Source organism: Spodoptera frugiperda, chromosome 29 (assembly GCF_023101765.2).
Source record: "Spodoptera frugiperda isolate SF20-4 chromosome 29, AGI-APGP_CSIRO_Sfru_2.0, whole genome shotgun sequence".
NCBI lineage: Eukaryota > Metazoa > Arthropoda > Insecta > Lepidoptera > Noctuidae > Spodoptera > Spodoptera frugiperda.
This window is the reverse complement of record NC_064240.1, coordinates 8,984,782-9,002,535: the sequence shown is the minus strand read 5'-3', so window position 1 is coordinate 9,002,535 and position 17,754 is coordinate 8,984,782. Positions and strand designations below refer to the sequence as shown.

Sequence of the window (17,754 nt, the reverse complement as noted above, 5' to 3'; positions counted from 1 at the left end):
AATAATATAAATTTCACGAATATTTAAGAAATAATAAAAATTTTAAATTTATATATTTAAAAGTAGGATATTAAAATATTCTTTATACTTAAACGTTTCGTTTCGAATGTAGGCGTTTAAATATTCTTTGATTGTAAATTAGATATTTAGTGATTCATAATTTTGGGTTCTCTCAAAAGAAAGTATTATGGTAATATAGAAAAAGATCTGTGATATATGTCTAATACAAGTAAGGGTATTACATCTGGGAATTTATGATGCGATCTCAAGATGTGATTTCAAATATTTAGGATTTTAGGCCACCCAGTTGAGATCTTAAATCTCAACGCATAAATGTAATGTTTTAAATTCCTTTGTTTATGACAATATAAACCTAAAGGTTAGCGCCTTAAAGTTAAAATTGCGACTTGAATTATTTTATTAAAAGTAGCAACATAAAAATTTTGTTAAATTTAAATTGGAAGAGAGCAAGTTATTGGGGAATGGATTAAAATTAGGAAACAAAAAATTCTGCGACAGATCTCATTGCTATTTATAAGTTGTTTAGGCATCATGTAGAAATTAAGGCCAGTATGCTATGGTTGATATAATTTTGGTATCTAAAGTACTTATTTTAACTCTGTATACATATTTGGATTGCGAACGCCTAACATTCCAAAATTATTCCAGTGTCAACTTGGTTACTTTATAGCGAATGCCACCGATACAAATTTAGGTAAATTATAATGAGCTATTTAATATAGAAATGTCTAAATTGTGTAGTGTGTTCCCCTTGAGTACCGGGGCATGTCAAAATCGTTTATAACTAAGTTTATTCCGTTTGGATGGAATGTTAAAATAACTAGTTATTCAATTGTGGTAGAGTTAGTGCAAGCTCTTGCAGCACGTGGTAATGTTTCACTTGTTTCCGAATATTATGTGATTGTTCATTAACACGGTCGATGAGAATGTGTGCTTTTATATTGATCAAAGTGATTTGAAAAATTACTACCAATATAATTTACATTCCATGAACCAGTCAATTCTATGTACGACTAAGCGCTGAGGTTTATATATAAATGTTTAAATTTACTTGGCCACCTTGATAAATGTTTCTCTTCAATTATTGCCTTGTTTATAGAAGTTTCCACGGTTTATATCTTCATCGTTTTAAGTAAATTTAAACATTAATTGACGATGATATGATTGTTTGGATATTGAATACATAATTTCGAATACTCCTGTGTAAAGTTTAGCGAATTTACTATGAAAATAACTTGGGAAAGTAAACAATTAATGTTGGTCTATTGTTAACACTCACACAGTATATAAAATGCATTTTAGATAAATAGATTGGTAGATGCGCTACTTTCCGGAGCTAGAGATGAGAAATGAATAAAATTCAATAAAAAAAAATGATAAAAAAATATCACCAGAATGTTGCTATTTGAAAAGCTGCACTCGTTTTTGTTTTATCAGAGTCGAACGTTACCAAACTGTATAGCAATATTGAAACCTTGATTAATGTTCCTCTTCTTATTTTAAGAAAGATTAAATATTTACAATTTACAGAAATACTTAATAGCAATAAATAAATGGTTAATAATGATGCGAATTAACAAATTTGTACGTGTTTTTATCGAAATAGTTTTTTATAAATACAGAATGCAGTTTAAATACTATTTTGTTTCCTAACTTTCAGAGGTAATATTTATTATTAAAGTAATGATATTCAAATAGATGTATGTATTTACGTGTATATAGGCGATGGTGAATGTTGTTAGTGAAATATAAAGTAGGTATTTGAACAATAGGTTATACAACCCCCAAGTGCAGTTATTCAAATTTTAACATTTGCCAGTTGTTGCCACGTCCCCGCAGAGTTCACACGCCGTTAGCACAAATAAATGATATACATAAATTATATATATTATGATGATATTATATATATATTGATAATAAACTTTATTATATCTATATTTTAAATTTACGTAGGTATCTTTCTAAGTACCTACAGAGCATGATAACGTTTAAGGAAACACTAGCACGAAATATTTCATGTGTTGAAATAGATACGACGTAGATTCATTTTTATATTATCATAAATTGTGACCACAGTTTTATATTTAGAGTGCCTCTTGCCTATACAAGACTTATATAAAGGCTGCAAATCACGGATTAAACATAGAGTATGTAGCAGATAGAGAAAAACTGTAATTTTTATGGTGAAAATTGTAAGTTGCGTTATGATATGTGACTTGCGTACTCTTTCTGTCTATGTTCGGTTCTCGTGAGTAGAGGCGGTGGTTTCCAAGCTAGCGCATTCCAATCTTGTGATGTGATCAGCCAGTGCTAGATTATGTTCATGACCAATGTTACGTACAGTCGTACCGACGTACAGACGTACACACGTGTTGTATAGTGTTAGATAGTATTGTTAAGTTTCGTCCACCACGATCGAGCTAGACGTCGCTGCAGCGCGAACTGGTTTATTTAACTTACCATTTTATTTAAGTGGCATACCTAAATATAGAACTTATATTGCAATTTTTCTAAGTTCCTGTAGGTGTATTAATTATTGTATATCGGTACAATTTGTTTTAATAATTATAATGTGTTTATTATAAATTATTTAGAGTTAAACTTTCGTGACTAATATTTGTATTAGCATAATATACGATTAGATTTAGACGCTTCAGTTTTCGTAGAGAATATTGAAAATTTTTACATTGCTGTTTCCATTTTGGTCATAGAAGTTCTTTAGATATAGTGTAATGTTCGTATATTATGCTGGTACGGAATATGTTCAGCACAAGTTCAAATAACGTAGGTCCACTTTATTTATAGAGCTTAATATAGTTGTCGTTTCATTATCATTGAAGCGGTAATTGTTTTCCCCTGAAGCTCTTTTATTTAACATACATTGTTGACATTTTAGATTAGAGAAAATCTGTTTTGCCTTAACATTATTAATAGTTCATAATGTTGTAACAAAGAGCAGTACAGTTTTGTTGAAAAAGTGTTACAGTATATCAGAACGGATCAAGGATCAAACGGTGTAATGTTTTGTCAATTTTGCAACAATCTTAACAGAGACCCATCGCTGTTGATCATTGTAACTCTTGAAACAAATATAAGCATATCATAGCTGTAAAAATACAATTTTGACAAATAAAAGCTCTACAATCATTACACACCCATTCTTTTATTGAAGTCTCCGCCCCGCATTGTGGATTTACTCAGGTATAAAACATGTTTTATTTTTCAACTTTAATTTCTCTCTGTTTTGTAATCATTTGTTATAATACGTTTACATGTTGCATTCCAGATGTGCCTGGACATGTCGTGCGTGTCCCCGAGCATACCGAGCCCGATCCCGGCGCGCAGCCCCACCGCGCTGCCGCTGTGGTCGCCCCTGCTGGCCCTGCAGGCGTGTCGGCTGCGGCGCTACCTCAGCGACGACTGCATGATGTACCACAACCGACACTTGCTGCACTCCGAGCGGCGCCGCTGCGGGGTCTGCCTCGCCTCCTTCCCCTCCGCCTGGCTGCTCGAGCGCCACGCAGCCCTGCAGCACGCCTCCCAGGCGCCCTGTGACGACAAGCCCTTCGTCTGCGAGCAGTGCGGCCAGAGCTACAGGTACCGTTCCGCCTATGTCAAACATCGCGAACAAAACCATCGCGCTAGGCTACCTGCCGACAAACTATTCACGTGCGACGTCTGCGGCATGCAGTTCCGCTATCTTAAATCCTTTAAGAAGCATCGTCTCAACCACACGCTGGAGAGACTGCACACGAAGAACACTGACGTACCAGAAGGCGCCGATCAAGTCTCCAGCACTAATGAGGCTTTGATTGGACAGTGCGGTGAAATGGATCTCTCCATGAAGAAAAAGAACAGAAGTGATGCTACTAAGTCACCTGCCGAGGATGTAGTCCGGGATGCTGAACAGGACAGCACCGTCGACTCAAACGGGCCCACAGATTCTGTGGTAACTGTAGATGATTCAACAGAATGCCGTACCTCGGGCGCTGAAAGTGAATCCAAACGGGACGATGACACTGCCTCTGAAGAAAAAAGGCGGATTCCTGTATCTTTCGCCAGCATTAGCTCGATGGCAGACAGTTCAGAGAACGAGTCGCGAGCTGATAGTAGCAAACATGAGAGCTCGAGCTCGCACTCAGGGATCCTGAGTTTCATGCAAACTGATGACCGGCAGAGGGACAGGGAGAGGAGGTTCGCTTGCCCATTCTGTGGAAAATGCGTGAGGTCTAAAGAGAACCTGAAGCTGCACGTGCGGAAGCACACGGGCGAGCGTCCGTTCGTGTGCCTGTTCTGCGGGCGCGCGTTCGGCGGCAAGAGCGACCTGACGCGGCACCTGCGCATCCACACGGGCGAGCGGCCCTACCACTGCGAGGCGTGCGGCAAGTGCTTCGCGCGCGCCGACTACCTCTCCAAGCACCTCACCACGCACGTACACAACACACGCTGATCTACGAACGCGCCGTCCTTTTCTCGATCTTCGCATACCTCTGGCACAATATAACTCAACTCCATACGGTTTGCCATCAACTATGCAGAGTGATCGTGCCGGGTTTGCGGGATGAAATGGTCGGGGCTGATGTCTCATCCTGACTCGCTCGGGTCACATTTAGGCTGGCGCGTTCTGGTTTCGTACGAAGTTGCGACTATTTGATATTGAGAATTATTTTAATTTATTATTGTTGGTGTCGTGCGCTGCCCCTGTGCATATTCCAGGGGCCGACACTAGCCGCGCGATGGACTGCTGTATGGAGTCGGTAGTTACATTGTGCCCCTATAGTTAATGACCGAGTCATATTATAACAGTAAATGGGAATATTTTTTAAAAACGTTTTTAAACTTTACAACATTATTGATAAGCAGGTTTAATTAGAATTTTACAGGACTATTTTTCGTTTTGGAGTGGTTTATGTATATTTATGACATAATTTTCAAAATAACTCTGAAAATAAATAGTGAATGGTAACTATTTGCGTTCACCGCGAAGCAATAATAATTATAACGGCTTATTAGTTTATGCTGCAAATATATTTTGTGTTAAACACATGGCTTGGACAAACTGCTTGCTACTTTGATTGGTCAGTTCAGGGCAATATTAGTTGTTTATAAGTTTGTGCACATTTGAAACCATTAACGTAAGAGATTTGCATTATGAATGCATCAGTTTTCTTGTCTCTCATCGAGTCGTCATATGGTTAGCAGTCGTTTTGTGTAACTTAGTTATGCGATGCAGCGCATTTGTTTTAAGATGAGGGACCAGGCAGCACCGCTTGCATGAATACGAGCATTTGACTACACACCTCTGTTTGTCAAGCTACCGACAGTGTCAGTCCAACAACAGTGACAACAGCGAACCAGTTGTCGCTCGGAACAAGGGCATGCAACAACTTGACACGCCATCTTGCGTTTGAATAGCTTAAACATAGTTTCTTTTGCCATATTTTTGTATGCCTACGTATAATAAGATTTTTAACTAACTCATTCCATTAAAGAGGAACTAGAAAATTGGTAGTCGTGACGATAGGTTAATAGGAGAATGCAAAAACTGTGATTCGTACGATTAAGACCAGTCAAACAAGTTTTAGAACATCGAAAAATGTTTTATGTAATTTAAAATAACGTTATCTAACAATTAATATACCTACGTATTAATTAACTATAGTTTTAAGAAATCTCTCTGTGCCAAAATATGTACCTCATAAAAGTAAACACTGAAGTAGATAAATTAATTGTCAATAATTGTTTGTACACATTTTGTTTTAGATTTGATGTTACAGTACAGAATACCACTGCGATATTCGGTTACATGATATATAGTAATAAGGTTCAATTTGCATTGGCACACAATGAAATGGAAACGCGCATGTAAGAAAGTTGTACAAGGCATATTGAGCTTTATGACAACTGTTCAACATTATATTCCACCGATAGTGCGTGAGATTAGCAAGAGCTCTCTTAAATATCTTTGGCTCAAACCTCTTTAATACTGTATTGTAATGACTTAAAGCTCATTATCCCATGCACAGTTTCGTTGCAATACAACTTTCGTTTCGTCTCGCTGCAATGTAAATTGAACCTAATAGCCAAACTGATTGCTCAGTCAGCTGCAGAATTCTAAGAGCCTAAAGGTTAGATTATAATGTCTATGGATTTTATTCAGTTGGGAACATTCGCCCGTAGTCAGGAAATGCGTCCTTAATTAAAGAAAGAATTACAATATATTTATATCGATATTTTATGACTTCTAAGAGTTGATTATTTATTATACAAGAAAATTATTTTTCCTGTAATTTTATCTATATTTTAATAATTTATTCATACAACATCAATATGAATTTTAAACTGCCTGTCTTATGGTATTTTCTACACAAGACATTGATGACTTTTAACCGTAAAGAGTTTCCCCCGTCATATACCTATTAAAATATATACGTAGTTATAATATTTTAACACAGATTTTATCTATAAAACTCATTTAGTATTATAAATAAAATCTAAAAAAAGGGTGTAGTATGCCTTATCGAATAATCGAATATGATATATCGATATAGACAAAACGCTTTGATCGCTCGATTAAACTAACTTTCGACGTCTTGAGAATCGATATTCGAATATGTGACATTCGATTTGACGTAGTACACCTCCAAAAAGTAATATATTTCCTTTTAAAGTTTTACAAGACAATTTTGATAGTTGCTTTGTTTCTGAAACTAATTCAGATTCAAAACAACAATCAGAAGAAATATTTTAAACAATTTCAATATAATTAACACCTCATATTTTAATTAATGTACAACTAAGAGCTTTATTCTTTAAAAATAGTTAAATCATTCATTTATAAATCGGTCTGGAAATGAGCCTATAATGATACTGTCAATTAAGTCTAGGATAAGTCAAATACTGTTTATATACAGATGACAGAAGGTCAACCTGCACCAATTTGTCAAATTACTTTCCGACTTTATTGTTTTGTAATAAAGTCGAAAGTCTCTTGTAGTAATTTGAAGTTTAGTGTAGGTTGACTTGCTGTCTGTTGAATCTGTACCATATAATCACAATATTTTTATTGAAACAGCTGCGGGCGAATATTCCCAACTCTTAGTAAACAGTTGAAGTGTCCATAGAATGCCTATATATACCACTGTTATATAAGAAGTCAATGCAACGAAATAATCAGGTACAGGAAATGTTAAACGAAACATTTTAATATAGAATAATTGATTTAGTTAGTACTTTTAACATAAGCCGGTTTTTAATGTGAAGATTTTTTTATAGTTTTATTTGTTCATTGTTATACATGATACAGTTAAATAACGTATTAAAATATAATAGTGACTTTGCCAGAGGGATATAATAAATAAGATAGGTAGTCGAAAACTTTTAGTATAAACGAGAAGCAATACTCTGAATTTTTATTTTTACTACAGAATACTCTAATTGCTAGAGGAGCGAATACGGAGACTCGACTAATACATTTTATTGACAAAGCTCGATTTTTATAAAACATTGCCATCCAATAGTGTTTCCCAGCCAGTTTTCGTATTCACTCTCGACGAGTTTATACAATTCTATAAAATAAAACAATGTAATGCATTCACATTGTGTATAATGTAGATATTTTGCCATTACTTCAAATTTAAAATATAAAATATTATTCAAAATTGATGTTGACTGTTTTTATAAGTATATCAGCGGTAGTTACTTGATGTTGTGGTGTAATTTAGTGTCTTATAGGTTTAAGGTCATAAACCACTCAAAGTATTTAATGTTAGTATTGTGTCTATGTCCGCTGTGTGTCAATGGCCAGTTTAAATTTAAATAAAGTCGTTCGATGTTCCGTGATGTCGTACTTACTTTGAGTGGTTCATTATTTTGAATTCTCGTAGTGTTAAAATTGGTGTGGTATTCTTTATATCTGTTCTTGTAACATACATTTTAACTCTAATATATATTAGATAATTTAATTTTAAATCAGATTCTAAAAATATAGTGAGCACAGCAAACGTTATGTAAATATGCATGTGCTAACCAGGTCAAATGTGATAAATTAGAATTTAAGTGATTTTTCGTTTCTTTAAGAACTGTAAAGAATTTCAAACGAGAACATTTTACCATTATGAGTTGAAGGTGTACCATGTCTTCAGTTCTGGTATAAGAAGTGGGCATATAATATTTTTGAACATTTTCATTATACCTATTTTATCGTCGACTGTGAGGTTAACGGGCATTATTTATTGTACTACTTTTTAATAGTCTTCATCTTAAGAGAACTTCCATGAAGGGAGAATAGACAAGTAAGATTGCGCCAGTGTGGAATAATGTAAGAACGTGCAGTGTTACACAGTGTTACAGTGACGCACAATTTTGACACTTTTTAAAACGTTTTATATATTATCTCCGTCCACTAAATATTGTGTGTCTTGTTTCATTCTTTTCACCGACTGATGGCATTGTAGTGTCAAATTTCTAATTGTTCCATTATATATTTATTATTTGACCATATTGTTGCAATAGATACTATAGGATAACGGTTACAAAATACTGATACAACGACTATTTATTACAAGTTTTTACATGTTACTGCAATAGGAGAATATAATGACATAGTGACGTTCTTGTGTAGCCCGAGTTATCTGGTGGGTTTAGTTATTTATACGAGGCAAGCGGTCACGTCTCTCTGTCTGTACCGAGCTTTATTTGTGGGAGTCTGTTACAAGAAAGCGTAGTAGCCAACCCGAGGCTGCGTCGTTCGCGACACTTGTCACCACACGCAACTAATGACAACTTGTAGGACCGAGTAGCTAGGAACGTTGTGCGGGAATGCAACGCATGTGATATTATTTTACAAGGAAGCAACGAAGGAGTTGACGGTACAACCACCGCCTCTCCAGAACAGCCAACGACGCGACGATCGAATGTAGATAGACTGATTTTCGGGTAGAAGTAAAGTAGGCCAGAAGTTTCACAGTCAATAAGTAATATTAATAAATAGGTGTTGATTTAAAAATGTTTAACAAGCCAAAACACAGTCTCAATAGCTTACGACATAAAACAATAAGAGAGTTTATTTAATTTTTAAACATAATTATACAGAATCTTTTATATACCAATCTTAAATTATTTTTCAGATGTATTGATTTTTATACATCTCCATATACAACAATGAATAGAGGTAAGTGTAGACATATGTAGATGGGTCTATTAAACGCGTGGTGCTACAATGTGTAATGATATGTGATAGAAACTGTTCTTCAGAGACATTTTATTTATTGAAGCTTCCATAGTTAATAAATATAGACACATTACACTATGATATACCCACATCAGCAATAATTTGGTTTAGGTAATTACATAAGGATTTATTTTATCCAGTATTTTAAAGGTGTCATGTGGTTGGTCGAATGTGTCTCTTAGAAACCAAAGTATCCATAATGTTAGGAATTGTGTTCGTAAGACTTCGATGGTGTAACCATTCCACAATTTTAATATTTGTATCTTTCACTTTTTAATTTATTTCTATGAGATTTAAGTCGACCAAATGCCATCGACGTGGCGGTGCAAGTTTTAAACAATTGTAGGTTTTTTAATTAATTATTTCTTATAAATACGTCCAAGTCTTATTACCTTTCATAATAAGGCGAGATCGTTAATGTATTTAAACTTAATGCAGAGAATGCTAGTTAGTAAATTTTCATTAGGTTTTGGCTGGTCAGAAGTATTGGCTCTCAGGCGATACTGGAATATTATGAGTAAATTGTTTTATGGCCTTATTAAAATAAATTGTATGTATATAATAACATAACTTTCTTACGAGATAAGTAAGAAGAGCCGGACAAAGAAAGTATTTAATGGTTTCTTTTCGAGATATTACTTCCAGATGTTGTAGCGTGTTCCACTGGCGGGCACTAGATGTGAATATATTCTATAAGTCAATATTCTATGTATTCCTTCGACGAACGGTTTTTGTTGACAGATTAATTTATATCTTGGGTCAGTTTATCCGAAACCTAGTTGATAGTACATACATACTGTTACATAATATATTTTTTTTACTTGTATACTTCAGATAATTATTATTGTTATACAGATCGTTTTATATTTTTATCGTGATTAACTATTACTTGTTTTCAAGATTTTTATTTTGCAATATGACTATTCGTCTATAAAATAGTCCATTTAATTTATAATATCTTGTCCATTGTCCAAACTAACTTAGGCATAGTTCCATATTTTGGATGTGTATTATACTACAGTCTAAATTTAAATGCTATTGTGTATATTATTTCATTTTAATATCGATGTGCAAAATTATAGTAAATGTCTTGGATCTCTAAAAATAAGTAAAAAAAAGACAAAAACACTTTACGAAATTTCTAAATGTGCAATAAATATGTGTGTTGTAGTGTTACCATTAGGCGTAAAATTTTTAGCGGTGCAAGTGTGGTTTCTGGTGTTGTGTTGGGTGACTAGTCGCGCCGTGTCGTGCCGCGCCGCGTCGCGTCATGTCGCCCGCTTTATGTTGTTAAATATTGCAATGATCTCATTCACATTAGCAGAAGCTGCACTTGTAAAGCATATTAAATGAATATTTGGCACTTATAAAAAAGGCACATTTCCCTATCATATTGAAAATGGTTTGAAAACGTGTTGAAAATGGATTTGTTGGTAATTAATTTCATAATGAAATATATTTGTTTCATTAATCGAAGGTCTTTTATTTGTGTTCTTTAGTATTATTTTATTACCTTTCCCTATTTAATTAAGGACGTCTATAACATAACATATAATATAACACTTGCCGTCAAATCCCAGAAGAGGTAGACAAAGGCAATATACAATGTAACACCCACTTTCCACCAGTTATGTTTTGAGTCTCATGCTTCATTTGATGGAGGGAGTTTTTTCCAGTATTCCAGTCGAAACCTTGGAAATCTACCTACTAGAAATCTATACATTGCTGGCTGGGCAACCGACTGTGGTAGCGGGTTCGATTCCCGCACAGAGCAACTCTTTGTGCGATCCACAAATTGTTGTTTCGGTCTGAGTATCATGAGTATGTGAACTTGTGTGTTTGTAAATGCACCCACGACACATGAGAAAATCATAATAATGCGACTGGTTGAAATGAATGGTAGGGCACTGCACAAGCATCGTTATATCAACGACACACCGTCAACTGCTGACTGTACCAGTTGCAGTTGCTGAAAGCAGGGCCGATAGTCATTGACTACCTTTATGCAGGAGTAGACACTCCTTAATGAATTATTGAAGTAGTATTCAAGTTTAACATTAAAACTAACAGAACATAGTATTAGTTCAAGATTAATCCATTCATTAAATTTCACGGTAAGTAGTAAAGTTGTTATAATATCAAATCTGCCACGAAAAGGCACCTTACTTCTCAGTACTGTCTCACATAATAAAATAAATACATCTATAAATAACATAAAATCAATATGAACTAAAGTAAGTTAATCTATTTACTTCGATTTTGTCCAAAACTAAAACAAAGATAGCCACGGCCTACATAATCTAAAAATAGCAAATTTCTCGGTAGTTTTCTTAAAGATACGGTCATAATCGCTCGAGGCACAGCCTACTCACAAATTATTCATGCGAATCTAGACCAACACTAAAATAAACAGAGTCACTTTTACGACAGACAGTTTAAGAAATACACCCACTTATATTTTGTTAAATAGACTACCTACGTTTCTGAGGAAGTGAGAAAACCACAGACCATTATGTTTTAGGACGTTCTTTGATACAAATAGGTATGTTGTATATTTTTGTCTCTACATAAAGAAAACCACTTTATTTTCGTGTGAATGTGAGAAGTTTGGACTCAAATGTGTGACATATAAATCCATATGACATAAATATGTATAACTTAAAATAAAAATTGAAACTGTAACAATGAAAAAAAAAAAATCAAAAATTCTCTCCATTAGGCGTCAAAGTACTCGTCCGCATTACTGTCACTGGGGAACGTTCCCAGAAGACTGGCCGCAATTTCACGTTGAATGGCAATGCTTATCTTCTGATCGAATAAGTAGTCAACCTTCTGGTCACGTGTAGAGTCGATAAGCTTACGAGCAATTTCTCGGAAAACAGAATGTGTACTGGATGATATGAGTGCTTGGCGTGCCGTGGCATCTCGCGTCCTGCCGCGCCATCCGCGTATCAAAATAAAGTAACATAAATTCTAAATTCATTGAAATAAGGTTCAAAATAACTTAATTTGTATTAAAATCCTTGGACGTGCCATGCCGTGCCGTGCCGGCAGTGGGCGCCGGCCCTTACTCATTGAAGTTGAAGTCAACGTCAAAGTAAAAGCATTTGTTTCAATCACTACTTTTGGAACGTGAAATTGAAAGGCAAAACTATAGATTCTTTTTCATTTTTGTAAAAACAGTACATAACACCAGAGTCTGGGATTATACTCGTTGTATGACAATAGGCTGGCCCCTTTAAGATCGGACCCATAACATAACAAGTGAAATGTGTATCTATCTATACTTAATATTATAAAGCTGAAGAGTTTGTTTGTTTGTTTGTTTGTTTGAACGCGCTAATCTCCGGAACTACTGGTCCAATTTGAATAATTATTTTTGTGTTGGATAGTCCATTTATCGAGGAAGGCTATAGGCTATAAAATATCACGCTATGACCAATAGGAGCCGAGTAGAGCGGGTGAAACCGCGCGGAAGTAGCTAGTTACACATAATTATGATAGGTGTGTGCTCTCCGGCCTCTGTCTTGAATAAAAAACAAAAAGATTAGGATGAGATTCTCATATTTTTTAAGGATATTTTTCATGATACCTAATACCTAAAACATATTTTCTTTATCCACTATTAGGGTGCTTTTCCACCAGAGATGTGCTGTGCTACGTTGCTGTGGATGCGTTTGGCTTCCACCAATCATATCCATTGGTACGTATAGCTTAGCACTGGTGTAAACGGACTGAGCAAAGCTATGTTTTTTACAGGGAAAGATGCGTGCTATGCATGCGTGCTATGGATGCGTACTATGGGTGTGTGGTATGAATGGCTTCCCTACTATCGATACATCGCATACTCGAGCTGCGTATCTTCCTCACACAGCTACTTTGCGGCGCATCTTCATACCACAACTTACTCACACAGCTACATAGCTTAGTATCGGTGGAAACGGTCACATAGTTTCACAGCTTAGCTATTACATCTTCGTAACACAGCAACATAGCACATCTCTGGTGGAAAAGCACCATTATTATAAATCTCAGTCTACCTGTCAATTCGAAATTGATGAGAACGTTATAATTTCGTAGCGCGGACGTGATCCTGTGTAATACAATGTCATGAATACAAATGGTGACGAAACATCGGCAGGGGTATAGAGTATCCAGGGGCAGATTGATTTTATATAATCCGTTTCATTGAGGGTGCTGAATGCCTATCGTTGGCAGTTATCAGAATTTATAGACGGTAGTAATTTGTTTGTTACCCCTTTACGTAAATAGACGATATACTAGAGTTCTACATAGGTACTTGATATGTTCAGTAGTATGAAATATATTAATATTGTTATGGTGACTTAACAATTAGATTTTTTTGTATTCATATTGTATTCGTATATATCTTGGTGGCCTGGAGGTTTAAGATGCTTCTCATACCCATGGGTGCGGTTTTGAAACCTACCAACGGCAAGTACCAATGTGACATTTTTTGGAGTTATATATACTTTCTAAGATTATTTAGACATCACTGACAAACGGTAAAGGAAAATATCATGAAGAAAATTGAGCTTATAATTCGGTATAAGTTTGAAATCGCCAACCCACATTGAAGAAGCGTGGTCAGCAGTGGCTGTTGCTATATTTTGATGTATTAGTATTAATTCTTAAGTGTTTTTCGATTTCAATTCCAGGGCTACTACGATGATTACGTACACATCAGAGTTGAAAACATAATAGTACCTAAACAGATACTTAAGTGACGTACCTAATTATATTGCTCTTAGGAATTTAGAAGAAGGAATTGTCGATGTTAAATAAATTAGCATGTCATTACGTCAGGATGAATTAAAAAAAAAGAAAGTAAGAACCTACTTAGCCAGTTTGAATACTCTAATTAGAACATTTTTCGTTCAAAACGAATGAAAATTAGTACCTGAGACCTTCAACACATAATAGTAAGGTAATAAAACCATTAAACCGTTTATTCGTAGTATCCGGTGTTTTGAAGGCGAGACGTTATTGCCTATTCTTAAACTGAAATTGTAGCAAGAACTGCCTGGTTGATGAATTTTAGCCATTCAATATTACATATTACATCAAATATCGTAGGTACATACATACAGTTCTTACCAGCATATTTATGAGTGACGTCCGAGTATTCATTTGGAAAATACACAGCATGCAATAATACACATTATATGACAATTGGTCTACATAATAAATAAAATAAATAATACGTAATAATTTTTAGCAAAGCGATTTTCAGGTCAGGCAGTTTTGATACATTAGAGGAAATGCCAGAAGCGCTAAAGTCGTATAAAGTCGATACTCTAGATATCGAATCGGGTAAAATACTCTAGATTTTTTTTGGGTTTCCAAATTTTCTCGTAGTAGCACCGTAACACGTAGTAATCTCGTAGCAGTCCAACGGATACGGCGTAGCAACAATTCGACAAATAAAAGGATTTTCATGTGTTATACGTATAATTCAACAACATAATATAATACAGTCAACTAAGTTATTTAATATGCAGATGCAGGTAAGGATATAATGTTTGATTATTATTGGCTGAAAATTAAGAAGCCAAATCTATTGTTACCATTGGTAATAGCTTCAACAAGTATACAATTGTGAATAGTAATAGGTTCGGTCTCTGTACTGAATCAATCTTTATTTTCTCGCCTATATACCAAACAACCTTTGTATGTATGTATGTACATAATATAATTCTGGAAGTGAATAAGAAATTAACAACTTCGTGTTTCATTTACCGACACTGTCCTCTTTTGTTCAGAAACTTGTAATGGATTGGTTAACAACTTTGAACACCTGTTTTTACTCACAAAGATGTTGGAAAGGTTCCCGTAGTATTTGTATGTTTAGTAGATTTCTCTACCTACACATAGACTAAAAATGGCGTCGAGGGCGGAGATGAATTCTATAAATCAAAGTTCGGTGAAATCGGTTCGGTCATTATAGGGTTATACTATAATATAGAGCTAAAATAGCGGTCCAGTTATAAAGGTTTTTATGGTGTTTAGAAAATTTCACAGTAACAGTGGAGTTTGGAATATTGCCCGGTGTTTGGCAATAGGATCAACCACAACATAAGGCTCAAAATAACTGCTGTTTAGTGGGTGTTACATAATACAAGTGCATTTCTGCCCTAGCTTTTGTGGCTAGAAAATGTATTTTTGTTAATTATTTATCATTTAAAGTTTCTATTAGGATAACTATTAGGATTGATAATGAGAGTCGTTCATTACATTAATTTACATAAATTTTATTACATTAAAAAAAAATAAACAATCAATGCAATCCAAATTATGCTTACCATAATTAATAAGTAAAAAAACACAAAATTAATAAAATATATATGTACAATATCTGCAAAAACCTGTACATTTTATTAAGTCAGTTTAATTTTATAATATCCATAGCTCACATAGACAAGTATAGCTCGCCTCATTAACCTAGCTTTTTAGGTCAATGCAAGGGTTATTCTACATCCCAGCCCTCTCTATTTTGAGAGCATCTTTTTATTCTTTACTTTTAGATTTTAATAACCATGTACTACATGACATTGGGAGCAGGTAAAATTAAAAATATACATTATTTTATTCATTTATTTCTTAATAAAACGTTGCCCCACACTAGAATTTTCTCCCGTGCCGTGTCGCGTTTACAAACATACAAGTTTACATGCACATGAGACCCAGAAGACCTGATACAACAATTTGTGGATCACACAACGAGTTGCTCCGTGCGGGAATCGAACCCGCTACACGTTGCGTGTCAGTCGGTTGTCCAGCCACCGCGCCAACCGTGCAGTCAAAACATTATATTGTTCTTCACTATATTACTGACGGAATAAATGGGTATATGATTTTCATACTGTTTTTTTGTTGCTTCTAACTTAAATAATTACATAGTATTTTCTCCTTGTTTGTTAATACGTACGCCATTATGAGTTTTGAATAAAATCTCTGAAGAAAATCACCTCCATTGATTTCAGAAGCAATGGCTAATGACATATCGAATGGTGTACGTGTTCCGTTTGCTAATCCTATTCGATACACACATATGTATGTTTGTATGTATGATACGATCGTATGTAATCAATATTCTAGTAAATGTTGTACTTAGTTTAAAGACGGGGAGTGCATTTTCTGTGAAACTTTTATGGATGTAGTTGATTGGTCTGCTTCATTCGGTTAGTAAATTAAATCAAAAGTAACCTTAAAAGACTGATGACTGTTGATAAAACGAAAGACGTATGTAAGAATTGTAGCAATTGGCGTTCCATAGTCTCTGCCTACCTCCAAGAGATCGGCGTGAGTTCATATTTGTATGTATGTAAGCTTAAATACAAATACTTAATGACGACTCTACTTTAATGAACCTAGTGATTAAGCATTTTTAAAAGTCCAATTTCCTAATTAGTATCAATTAGGCTATTATTTCAGTTATGTTCTCATTAATTGGGTATGACAAAACGTTATATCTCAAATTATAAGAATATTATGTCAATAAACCGTATAGTGATTGGTGACAGCATAGTAACAGGAAATTTTATACTTATATCACGTCTTTTAATTACGGAAAACTCCATTATACCTACATAATATGACCCACATATTAAAATATCCCTCTCAACATAACATAACACCGCTTGTGACACAGTTTTTCATTCACAGAAATCCACTAAACTGGGTTAAACTACGTGAGGCAAGAGATAATAGGCTGGCACCTATTGTAGGCATTATTCCTATTGATACCTATTAAACTATACCATACAGTACGTACCTACTACCGATAGTTATTGTAATAATGTACCAATCAATCAATAACTGTACCTTGTGAACTTATGTACGATGTTAAACATTTCCCAGACGACAACATAGTGGTATCTATCGATTTTTTGTAGTAATGTAATTTTCTCATGTAGACATATCAGGTTTCTTTAACTTCTGAAGTATAGCTTGAGACAAAGTTATTGTACATCATATTTACTAAGGGGACATCATAGCAAGGACCATACCTGTATATGGGCTGAGCACTGGCATATCATTAGGGATGTGGTCGGCAACAGCGACCTCTAGCATCAAGCACTGGTTCAGGCCATGGTGCGGAACGAGAGGGACTGGGATACCGTCTCCTCCTTCTGCTAAGGTGACGACATGCTGGTCAAGCTAGCTAAGGAGGAGGCGGGGTCCGTGGGGCTCCGGCTCGAAGAACAGGAATTGGTTAGTTTTTAGTCAGTTAGAGTCTGACACTCTCTCTCGCCTTACCCAAGACGGGAAAAGTGAAGGGATGGTTTTCCCTGCTCAAAAAAACCTATAGATTACATAACAACAGACTCGCTTTTTATATTCAATAGATACTCAATGGTTTATTATGAGTAGGTAGTAAAATATTTCTATACCTATAGTTTACGGAGTTATGTTTTAGTATGGGAAATGTCCCATAAAATTGTTGGTCGAAATATGTGTGTAGTTTTATGGTACAGTCT

General features: G+C 35.0%; 1 protein-coding gene across 3 annotated transcripts in view; it reads left to right on the top strand.

The window, feature by feature from the left end:
* Positions 1–10,725, top strand: part of LOC118268461 (zinc finger and SCAN domain-containing protein 10-like) — a 53,294-nt gene extending 42,569 nt beyond the window's left edge. For all 3 annotated transcript variants that reach the window (XM_035582966.2, XM_050706581.1, XM_050706582.1), the window contains exon 7: positions 3,308–10,725. In XM_035582966.2, the coding sequence (XP_035438859.2) occupies positions 3,308–4,471 (1,164 nt within the window). In that variant the 3' untranslated portion in view covers positions 4,472–10,725. The remainder of the gene's footprint in view (positions 1–3,307) is intronic.
* Positions 10,726–17,754: the final 7,029 nt, after the last annotated feature.